Source organism: Chinchilla lanigera, unplaced genomic scaffold, assembly GCF_000276665.1.
Source record: "Chinchilla lanigera isolate Chin_1 unplaced genomic scaffold, ChiLan1.0 scaffold00063, whole genome shotgun sequence".
Classification (NCBI taxonomy): Eukaryota; Metazoa; Chordata; class Mammalia; order Rodentia; family Chinchillidae; genus Chinchilla; species Chinchilla lanigera.
Genome location: NW_004955464.1, coordinates 8411188 through 8423478, shown reverse-complemented (window position 1 = coordinate 8423478; position 12291 = coordinate 8411188). Strand labels below are relative to the sequence as shown.

Genomic DNA, 12291 nt, shown 5'->3' with positions numbered 1-12291 from the left:
AAGCTTGCAAAGAAATATGTGTTTTTTTCTGCCTAAAGAAACCATTAGGGCCAGGGATATAGTTCAATGGCACAAGTGCCTGCCTGACAAGTGCAAGGTTCTGAGTTTGATTTCTGGTACTCCCCCAACCAAAAAAAAAAAAAAAGAAAGAAAGAAACTATTAGCAAGAAGAAATAATTCTGTACCCACCCGCCCCCATGATTCTCCCAAATTTGGCCAGTTCTAACTAGAGAGAATATTCTAAATTTTTCTAAGTACTGTCCCCTGAGCAACTCCTGCTCATTTCTATCTTTGTATTACCGGGTCCATAACCTTTCTTTGGACCTCTATCCAACCATTCATTAATCCAAATAATTTATCTGTTGCTGTGTTGTTCACTATCAGACTATGTTGCCTTTTCAGTCAGAAATCATCTCTTTCTTCCAAATATTTTCAGCACTCTATTTTAATGTCATCCAAAGCAACATTCGAAGTATTTTTTCCTACAGTTATTTTATATTTGTCTACCTCATGCCTTAGACAGTGAGCTCCCTGAAGGCTTGATTATATCTGAAAAATATAATAGTAAGTTATGTAAGTAGTATCATAAAGAAATCAACCAATAACAAATGCTGGTGAGGCTGTGGGGAAAAAGGAACCCTTCTCCTCTGTTGGCAGGAGTCCAGACTAGTACAACCACTGTGGAAATCAGTGTGGAGATTCCTCAAAAAACTAGGACTGAAGGTCCCATTCAACCCAACTATTCCCTTTCTCGGTATTTTCCTAAGGACAGAAAACATCATACCATAGCGATATATGTGCACCCATTTTATAGCAGTGCAATTTGTCATAGTTAAATCTTGGAAACAACCCAAATGCCCATCAACTGAGGAATGGATAAAAAGATGTGGTATTTTTATACAATGGAGTATTACTCAGCTATAAAGAAAGATAAACTCGAGGCTTTTATGGGTAAATGGATGCAACTAGAGACTATACTCGTAAGTGAAATAAATCAGATCCACATGTGTAGACATTATATTGTCTCCCTAGTGTAAGAAACTGAATGAGTAAATAAAATCTGAAAGGTACAATAGATATTGTGAAAGGGAAAAAAAACTACCAGGGAAAGGAGAAAAGAAAGAAGGGAAAAATAATATGTATATACACATACACACAAGATAGCTAAGATAATTGTACTACTAATTTCTATTGGTTTATTGTAAGGGATAGTTAATCCTTAATTTTTTTGGACAAATTTTACATGTTTCTATCTGGTAATCTGAACAATACTTTGAAGTTAACAATATGCAATGTAACAACCATTGTTGATTCCTTACCACCTTGTTTGAAATTCTGTATTGTTTTTAATGTTTCTTCTCTTATTTTTATTCTCTTTCAAATAAAAAAAGAAAACTCAAAAAAGGTTATGTAAGTAGTCACAACAACTGACTTAATAATTTCAAGATAGATTAAGTATTAACAAATATTTGTTGAAAACTGACTGAATTAAAGGGAGTTGATGGCAGGAGTCCTAATAGTCAAAATAGTCCTAATAGTCAAAAGCTTTACCTGAAACTTTCTCTACATGCCAAAAACTCAGGGGCAAAAAACAATATTCAGGCCTTTCTTTGAGGATATGCAGTACAGTTCACTAGTTACTATATTTCAATCCTTAAACTAGACTATCAGAAAAATATATTGTTTGGGCCTTTGCGGTGTTGATTTCACTATGTTATGCCTTAGCTTTATGACTTTAAATTACATTTAAAAAGTTGTAGTAAGTTGCTATATAAGAGTTGCTACTGTAGATATACTTGGCAACGGTATTCACCACATTGCAGAGCTTCCCCTTAAAGAAGAAGCATACGAAACACTGCTCTAAGATCTCAGTGCTAGAAAAATCTGGCACCTTCCGAAACATGGACCTTCACCTGATGTTATATACAAAGTAAAATTTCTAAACTACCACATTTTCCTTTGTTTTGGCCCAAGAAAACTGTTGAGCAAATATACAGAAACTTATCAATCACACACATGTGGTATGTGTTAGATATCTGTTGTCAACATGTTAATTGTACCTTCTGGGTTTATCTTCCTTTATTTGCCCTTTGCCCTTATTTCTGTATCTATTCCTTCTTTTTTAGCGCATGTGACTTGCATATATTTATATATGTTACTTGAAATCAATTTTGAAAAGAATATATAAAAGAGTAAAATAGGGAGATCTTTATTGTCATTTCTTTGTTTTTCCTTAAGATAGTTTCATAACCTTTCTCCTTATCATGGCCAAGGATCAGATCAATGTACTCTTCTACATTTTACTGATTTCTCTCCAGCAGTTACCACACAGCAAAATGAGGCCAACTATTAGAGAATTTCCTTGTGACTAAGGTGGGTAATTCAATGCTTCATTTCTTTCTCTAAAGAATCTTAGAATACTGAGATACTCAAATGAATAAAACCAACCTTGTTCCTCAGTATAATTATATGCATTAAGATTTCCGGTTAGAAGTAAGGCAGTGTTACTGTGAAAAGTCAGATGATCTGGCCTCTGATTCAGATTATGTGTTCAACCAGTTTGGTGACTGTAGGCAAACCATGTCTTTCGGGATCTCAGTTTCCTCACAGGTTGTGCAATACCAGCGATCCCCTGGGATAGTGGCTTGTGGTACACAAATGTGCTGAAATATGCTAACTAGTATCCATGGGGAAAAAAACAGTCAAATAAATTTGAGTAAGATTGGATTAAGTTAAAATAAATAGTTTTTAATGATGGAGCTTTTGTGACTCTTAGGTGAAGGAAGAGAGAATACATGGTATTACCTAAATTTGGATCTTACTGGAGCACATAAATGTACAAATGCAAGGAATGCCTAGTTGCACAATCTGACGTGTCCTCCCTTCCCTGTCTCATCCTCTCACATGTTATAGCTGGAGCACATGAGTGCTGGAATAGGGTGAGTATACCTTTCCTGAACTGCTTGGGCCCCCAGAAGTGTTTCAGATTTTTAATTTATTTTATTTTAGAATATCTGCATAAACATAATGAGATTTCTTGAGAATGGGACCTAAGTCTAGATGTGAAATTCACTTTCACATACATCTCTATATACATAGTTTGAAGGTTAATTTTATACAATAGTTTTAGTGTGTAGTCTGAATGTGACCCATCATAAAGTTAGATGTGAAAATTTCTTCTTGAGACAACATACTGGCATTCAAAAAGTTCTAGAATTTGTAGCATTCTGGATTTTCAGATTAGGGATGGTCAAGCTGTACAGAGCTATAGTTAAAGATGTTTATAGGGTCTTCTATGAGATGACAGCTTTTATTTATATTTGGAAAATAATGTGAAAGTTTTATTTCAGGGTAAATTAGCTGAACCACCAGAAGAAAGTACATATACTACCAAACTCTAAATCCAGAACATACATTTGTGTATTTTAACATTTTAGCAAGCCAGTATAGTTGACGGTATTATCTGAAGAGAGAATGAGCATGTGGAAATGTGAAGTGAGCATGAAGGAACAGGAATCCCAAGTTTCTGTACTATATTTCTTGAAACACAGGTTAGATGCAGCCTAAAAGAATAGTGATTAAGCTCCCCCTTATCTGAAGTTTTGTGAAACTCTACACTTACGACTCGTGTAGACACATACACATACGATCATGTGTGGTCTTGGACTGGAGTATAAAAAAGAGCATGACTTGGTAGTCACAAGGCTCTATACGAAAATCTCAGTTGTTCCTATGTGTATGACTCAATGAACTTCAGTTTCTCACCTGTAAAGAGAAATCTCTAAAGGTGTAGCTTGTGCTAATGCTTAAAGAATAAGCATACACAAAGCACAGTTCTTGGTACACAGAAGATACAAGTATTTTCTAACTTCAGAGGGTAGAGACTGAAGTTTATCAGGCATAGCATCATGTACATATATTACAGGTACTAAATGAGTGTCTGAACATGAATAAACCTAAACAGTGAAATATCACACAACATCTAAGACCTGGGTCAAAGATTACTTTTTCCATACGTTGTCTAAATATCAGATCTGTAAAAGATTTTTCCTATGTCCCTGAAATCCTTAAGTATTTTGTTTTTACTTATTCTATACCATTTAGCACATTTTTTCTTTATTTGTTGTTACTTGTAGACATGGTGTATCTTCCTTCAAAGATGTAACCTATTCTTGCAAGCAGAAAACAATTTATGCTCTTCCCTTTAAAGCGGGACAAAGCACAGTTCTTGTTCAACAGGAATGAAATAGGTAAAAGAAGTGAATAAATGAAAGAAGTGGTGTCCTTTGACTAAGAATGGTGACTAATGGATTTTTCCTCGCCTGATTTAGGGTTCTTCGGGCTTTTCCACCCCTTGTTAGATGTCTTCCTCTTTTAATAAGTGAATCTTGCCATTAATTCTATGTCTAGAAAAAAGTCCTAAAAGTCTTATTCTGTGAAGGTATCCTAGGAAGTCATTTAACACCCATTTTTTTGTTTGTTTGTACTGCTCTTAGGCATATATTGGTAACAACTTTTACATATAGTACTATAATTCTATTTTTGTAAGATTATGAACTCCTAGAAGGAAAGACATGTCTGTATTACTACTCCCTAAAAGATTGCCCACATCCGAAAACACATCAAGAATTAAAAGAAATGTTTGTAAAATGGGTGAATGCAAAGTTCTTCATATGGATATAGACATAATTTCAGGGGAAAAATATCAGCCAAACATATTTAGAGGCCTAATGCAAGATGCTGCAGAAGCAACTCATGGTATTTTCTGGTGGGTAAAGTCTTGTTAAAGTCTAGTGAATGGACAAAAAGCACAATTTTTACATTCTTGGGATGAGACAATATCCAAGAAAGATGGGAATTACCTTTTAGGCAACAAAAGGGGAATGGAACTGAAGATAACAGAAGATAATAAATTTAGTACATGGTTAAGTTTTCTAAGAGTTAGGAATGCGTCATCCAAAGGAAAATCTTTCATACTAAAATGAATCTAAGAAGGAAGGGAAAAGGAAAAAAATGTATATATATACACACACACACAAGATAGTTAAGAGAGTTATACTACTAATTGCTGTTAGCTCACTGAAAGGTATATGCCTAGGTTGTTTGACCACTTTTTCATGCCTATATCTTGTAATATGAGCAACTACTCTGAAGACAACAAATGTACTAACCATTGTTACTTTCTTACAATCTTGTTTTGAAATTTTATACCATTGTTTTTATTGTTTTTCTTTTCTTTAAAATAAAAAAAATCAATTAAAAAATAAAAAGAATCTGGGAAAAGTAGGAAGGAGCTGCAAGAAATACTAAAAGACTCAGTGTCAACCATAGCCTACCTCACGTTCCTCTTCTTGTTCCTTGCGAATCTGCTCCAAACGAAACTGTTCTGCCATCTCTCTCTCATGAGCTTCCCTCTGTTGATAAAACAGAAGGACAGCAAGCATGCATAAATATCTCTTTGCCACAAAAAAAAGGAAAAAGGAGGCAGTTATACTCAAAGGTCGTATTCAGCATAATTCAGAGGCACACCATGGTAAAGGCAACGGAATGGAAACGAAAGCAACAAGGAAGTGCAGCTCTCTGATCATGCTGGATCTCTATTCAAGCACCTTTGACAGTGCTGGGTTATGTGGCACTCAAGACCATCTAGGACATTTCTTTCATCTTCCTTTCTGGCATTTTCTGCAATTTCTCATGTCCCTAATCTCAAGATCTATGTCAGCAACCTCTATCAATGCCCCACGCTTTCTGGACACAAGCTTATATTACTTCCTTCTTCCCTCCCCAGTTCAATGAAACATTGAACCCTTTTATGAAACATTCCCCAGTACCTCTCATGTCCTGGTTCTACAAAAATGTTGGAAAAAATTTTCTATGGCAATTCCTGCTCACTAAACTCTCACAGAACTTGGGGCTTCCCTTATGACACTTAGGGTCTTTATTTTATGTTATAGCTACCTGTGCTTGCTATTCTATCTACTCTACCACATTATCTCTCTTCCTTCAAGAGTACAAACTGTGGTTTACTTATTTTCTGCTCCTTTTTCAACATTCAATATGGTAGATGCTTAAGAAGCATTAAATAAATCGGTGGTTCTCAACCTTCACTGCACACTGAAATCACCTCAATAGCTTTTAAAAACTGCTGGGTTCTAGCACAGACCAATTAAAAGAGAAGTAAAATAGATACTGGATTAGGCTCATTTGTATTATTCTGCATGATTCTAACAAACTTTATTTGTGAAAATGAGCCATGTCTTAAGAACCATGGACAGAATTTTTTCTGTTTATATTGAATCTAGCTTTCTCCATCACAAATCTGGTATTTTTAGGGACCAAAGTGACAAAATGGCTAGTACTCAGATAATCAAAGACAATGTAGGATTGAGTTCTGTATTTTAGAGGTACCTTCAGGAAACTTACCTTTGCTCTGTCAGCCTCAAGTGAAAGGCGATAGGCTTCATCTTGCTCTCTCTTCACATTTTCTCTGGCTTCACGTTCATCCTTTAAAAAAAATTCAACTGAGCTTTGATCATATTTTTAAAAAGAAAAAATCAGGGATAATCCTCATTTTGCTCCTGCATGAGTTTATTACAATTAAATAAAGTATATAGGATATAAATAAACAAACAATAAGATGTGCAACATGGTACATAGTGAAAGTAAGAATGAATTTTAGTTCTACTACTTAGAAACTGTGTAAATTTTAATTCTACTACTTACAAACTAATCTTTCTAGATATCAATTTCTTCAATTGTAAAATAAAAATATTGATTTGTTTTATAAGGTAATTTAAATTAATGCCATAATATATAAACTGTTCAATTATTAGATCCTTCTTATGGTTTGTATCTAGATGTCCCCTCAAAGCCTCATGCAGTCAAGGGGCGGGCTTCTAGAGTTTATGATTGATTCATGGTCCAATGCTGGGATTATGAGTGTGAGTGCTACACCAGCCTGGAGCTCATAGCTTGCATACAAGATAAGGGAGGGAAATAGGCTTGCTCTGTCTGCTGCTCCTCCCTTTTTGCTCTTGCTGCTTTGGCTGTCTTCCACTGTCGGGAACTGTTACCCTCTGCCATCTGCCACTGCCTTGTAGCCAGCCAATTATGGACTGAAACCTCCACAATCTGTGAGCTAAGTAAACCTTTCCTTCCTTAATTTTGGATGCCAGGTATTTTATCTCAGTAAGGAGAGAAAAGTAACCAAGACAATCCTTTGCCCTTTTCTCCTCATTTTTCCAAAGATTATTTCAGAGACCATCAGCATTGGGACTAAGGACCAGGAGGGAGAGCGAAAGAAGCTGAGAGCAAAACATTCTTCCATACCACCCCACAGGATTACCACTTCATCCCACCCCACTAAGACTTTGGTTATCAAGTAAGTGTTTTTCTACTACACTTACACTCATGAAGTATGGTAACAGAAGTTATCTAAGCTGAAAAGGTTTTGATTATTTTTTGTTGTTGTTTTTTTGTTTTTCGTTTTTCTCCCAGTACCAGGAATCAAACTCACGACCTTGAGCTCGCCAGGCAGGCGCTTTGCCGCTGAGCTAAATCCCCAGCCCCAAGTTTTTTGATTATTGTCAACTTTTAAAATAAGTGAATCTATAATGTGCCTACATTTAAATCATACTTTTGTATAAAATTAAATGTTAATTCACTAACAGAACTTACTATCTGTAAAGTTCAGGAGTACACCCACATTACAGCGGTCATTGGTGTTAAAGTTGAACTAGATAAAGTCACCAATAGTTGACAATTTTTGAACTTTAAAACTGAAAATTTCAGAATTCATCACATTACATCTCACTTTCGTCTCCTCAATTCATTACATACTTACTCAAGGCTGAGTATATGCTCAGCACTCCCTGGTGCTCCTTCAGATATCTATCAAGACTGGCCTTCCCCCTAAGTCCTAGGACTCCTAGTTCCAATAATTCAACTAATTCCAAAAGCTTTGGTATGAACAGTAACATTGCACTGATCCTAAATGTTTCAAACAAAAAAATTACAAAGAATTAGACGTTGCTGACTTGAAGCTAATTATTATACTATTTATGATGAAAAGACATAGTAAGGGCCTAGTGCTTGGGAATAATATGTCAGGAACTATGTTTAACCTAACCAAGAGGCCATTCAGACTGCAAGCAGTCAGAATAATTCACATGTTAATTAATAGTATACATGAATAAAAATGTGTTTGAAAAACTTATTTGAGGCATATTTTAGCAGTTTGTATACAACTATATTTATTTATTTATTTAGAGACAGGGTCTCACCATGTAGTTTCAGGTTGGCCTTGAACTCACTAGGTAGCCCAAGCTGACCTTGCACTCATCACGACCCTTCTGCCTCAGCCTCCCAAGTGCTGGGATCACAGGTATGCGCCACCATGCCCAGTCAGTTACTACACATTTTAAAGACACAGAATCATTTCCTTTAAGAGTATTTCCACTAATTCCAACCGGCTTTTACTTTGGTCTGCCTGCTCAGATTTTACTATGACTAGATAAAGCAAACTTGATAAAGCTTATTCTGCATGTTTCTGTTTATATCTGCATTTGCCTAATTTATTACTCTGTAAACTCTTTCCCCTCCTCAAACACAAGTTTATTTACAGAATGGCCACTTAAGAGTTCATTCGACCATAGCTGACCTATATTTGCTATACAATTTCTTTAACTGAGAGGTAATAGGAAGGATGAGCAGTCTTTGCTCATGTTCTAGCTCTGCCAGTAACAAGGTATACATTCTTGAGTAAACAATTTCTCTCTTTTATGTCTGTATGGATAAAAGTATCTCTATCTAGAATATAATCAACAATATGAGAATACTGTATTTGAAATGGGGAGATATTTAAGATGTTTAAAAATTTAATTTGATCTTTACTTTCCTGACCTCATCCCTTTTACATGGCACATTAAATACATATATACAATAATTAATTGCAGTTGTGATAAATGCTATAAAAGGGAAAACAATAGCATTTATCACAACTGCAATTAATTATTGTATATTTATTTAATGTGCCATTCCCCCAAGACATTATAAGCTCCACAAATACAGAACTCATCTATATTATATATGTTTGTATTCAACACAGTATCAGCTTTTGAGGAGGTATTTAACAAGCATATGCTTTTTTATTTTGTGGTTTTGTTTGTTTGTTTTTTTGTTTTCCAGTACCAGGAATCGAACTCACAACCTTGCGCTTGCCAGGCAGGCGCTGTGCTCCTGAGCTAAATACCCAGCCCCAAACAAGCATATGCTGAATCAATTTCTCTATCTACCTACCTACCTATCTGATGCTGAAAATTGATTTGAGTTGTTTTTGTTTTTTTGGTACCAGGAATCAAACTCAGGACCTTGCACTTGCCAGGCAGGCATTTGTGCCATTGAGCTATATCCCCGGCTGGTGCTGAAAATTGAACACAAGAAATTTCACAAGCTAAGCATGGGCTCTACTAATGAGCTACACCCATATTCCCAAGCATATGCTATATAAATGCATCACCTTTCCAGGCATAAAATACTTATTGTTTGCAACAAAAATTACAGGGGAAAAAAGATACAGCTCATCCACAAAGTAGCCATATCTGAGTCAATGCAAGTGACTAGCTGGCAATGACGACCTGTTTTGACAGTATGTATATAAGTACAAAAGGACAAGCTAGCACAGCTGGAAGCCACTTAAGTACAAATAGAGTTTATAATACAAGCACTCTAAGTAAACAGCTTGGTTTTGAAACAGACCGTTGCAGATATGAAAGGTCATTCAGTATAGGATCTCTCCCCAGAATGTGGCACCTGTTGTGAGAAGATTTTCTGAACCAAATAGCTTCCTTCTTGCCTGGACTTTTTTCCTTCTCTCTTTTTCTCTTCCTCTCACGAACATTCATTAAGCATCAACTTTATATTCTGTGTTACATTAGCAATGGGTATACAAAGAAAGGCCACTGTTTAAAAGGGAACACACAGATGATCCTGCTTGGACCACGTTCATCATTATGTTATGAAGTTATCTACTGTTACGTGTTCAAGGTTTCATGTTATTTTCCTCTTGTTCTTTGAATAATGTTGTTATGTGTCTACCTAGAAGATTTCCTATATCATCAGTTCTCTTACTCAAAATTCTACCTGCCTTTGATATAATTTTAGAAATATAGGAGGATCGACATTTCAAGAAGCCACTTCAGAGATGAGGACACAGAAATTCTGTGAGGGTAACTGGTTAGCGTAAGATCACCTAATAAAGTCAGAGGCAGAGCTTTAGGTTTGAATCCAGGTCTCCTGATAGGCTTTCCTTAGTTTTCTTGCTAAGAGCCCCTCCTGACCATCCTGACAGAAGGGCTCGCTCAACCATGTGGCCCAGGATGCAATTTCCTAAATTTATCATGGCCATAGATTCTTGTAAGTCGGGAAATGGGCCTGCTACCTTATCCTTAAAGGGATATGAATCAAAATAACCTGAAATTACCTTACTATAAATACTTAGAGATAGTAGAGAAAATATAATGAATATATTAAAAAGCATTAGTGCGCATGTCAGAGAAGGGAGGGTGGGGAGTTAGGTACATTCCTAGGTATCAAAAATAAAAAGGAAACTGAAACCAGAGTTATAAATAAATGATCAGGTCATACAGAACATGACAAGGTAGGACACCATATTGGTAGCCGACTGGCCCAAATGAGAGACCACATACTTTGCTGTTTCTGTGTGTATGTGTGTGTGTGCATGCATGTACATGTATGTGTGAGTGCATGTGCATTTCTACGGATTAAATCTGGGTTTTTGTGCATGCTACTCAAGAGCTCTACCACTAAACAATGCCCCTGAGGGAGCTTATTTTAAATGCATACAAGGGAGGGAGTTACAATTTATTTCTACATGACTTTCTCTCCTTTTTTTCTTTTCTTTTTCTCCTTTCCCTCTTCTCTCTCTTTTTCTCTCTCTCTCTCTCTGACAGAGTCTTACTATGTAGTGTAGGCTGGCCTTGAACTAACAATCCTCCTGCCTCAGCCTCCTGAATGTGTCACCATACTTAGCATTCTCTGGGCTAACTTTCACAGCCTAATGTGGCACTGAAATTTAGGAATGGGGTATGGGGGAGGACTGAAAAATGAGGACATAGTGATCAACATTTTTACAAATTTGATAAAACCATAAAGCCACAGATTCAAGAACCTAAACAAACACCAAGCAAAAGAAACAAACAAACAAAAAACAAAAACCAACAAAGCCAAAGCACATAACACTGAATTGCTTAAAACTAATAATAAAAAGAAAAATCTTAAAAGCCATCAGAGAAAAGATATAGTATGTACAAGGGAATAAAATAGGGATGAGAGCAAATTTCTTATAGAAAATAGTACACAGACTAGTACAACACCAGTATCTTTAAAGCACTAAAAGAAAAAAAACCCTATTAACCTAGAGTTTCATATCCAGTGAAATTATCTTTCAAAACAGGTAAAATAAAAACTTTCTAAACATACAAAGGGTGAAACAATTCAATACTAACATGTATATTAAAGTAAAACCTAAAGGAACACCAGAATGAGGTGGTGCATGCTTGTAAGCCCAAGACTCTGGGAAGTGAGGAAGAATAATTGCAAATTTGAGCTCAGCTTGGACAACTTAGCAAGGCCCTATCAAAAAAAAAAAAAAAAAAAAAAAAAAAAGTAGAAGGAAATGAATATTAGATGAAATATAGGTTTATACAAATAAAGAAAATTGGAAATGGGAGGTACATAGGTAAATTAATAAACATGTTTTCTTATTATTTAAATCTCATCAAGAAACAACTAGCTGGATATTAAACATGTTTTTTACAGAAACAGGAAAGCCCATTTTGACACTCATATGGAATCTCAATGGACCCTAATAGCCAAAACAATCTTTATTTTATTTTATTTTTTTATTTTAAAGAGTAAAAGAAGGATAACATAATAATAGGGGGGACTTACCAAATTATAGACAAAATGGTAGGAAATTATCAATGGTTATTGTTTTACATATTGTTATCTAAAAAATAGTTTCTCAGGAAAACAAATAGACAAATAATAGTGAGTTAGAGACAAAAGAGGTAGGAGATTATCAATAGTTGTTGTACTATACTTTGGTATCTTCAAAGTGGCTTCAAAGAAAACAGATAGAGCTATACATAAGTGACCTATTGAATAATCATTACCTATTCTCAATGGTTGTTGTAGGAAACACATAATAATAAGCATACATCCATTTATGAAATAGGATAGGAACATTACAAACTTTACACAGTTATGGAT

At 35.5% G+C, this 12291-nt stretch overlaps 1 protein-coding gene across 1 annotated transcript in view; it reads right to left on the bottom strand.

Moving 5' to 3' along the window:
* Positions 1-12291, bottom strand: part of Faf1 (Fas (TNFRSF6) associated factor 1) — a gene marked incomplete at its 5' end in the record, with an annotated part of 440455 nt that overhangs the window by 54320 nt on the left and 373844 nt on the right. The window contains 2 exon segments of the mRNA XM_005398612.2: positions 5337-5414; positions 6424-6504. Coding sequence (XP_005398669.1) covers positions 5337-5414; positions 6424-6504 — 159 coding nt within the window.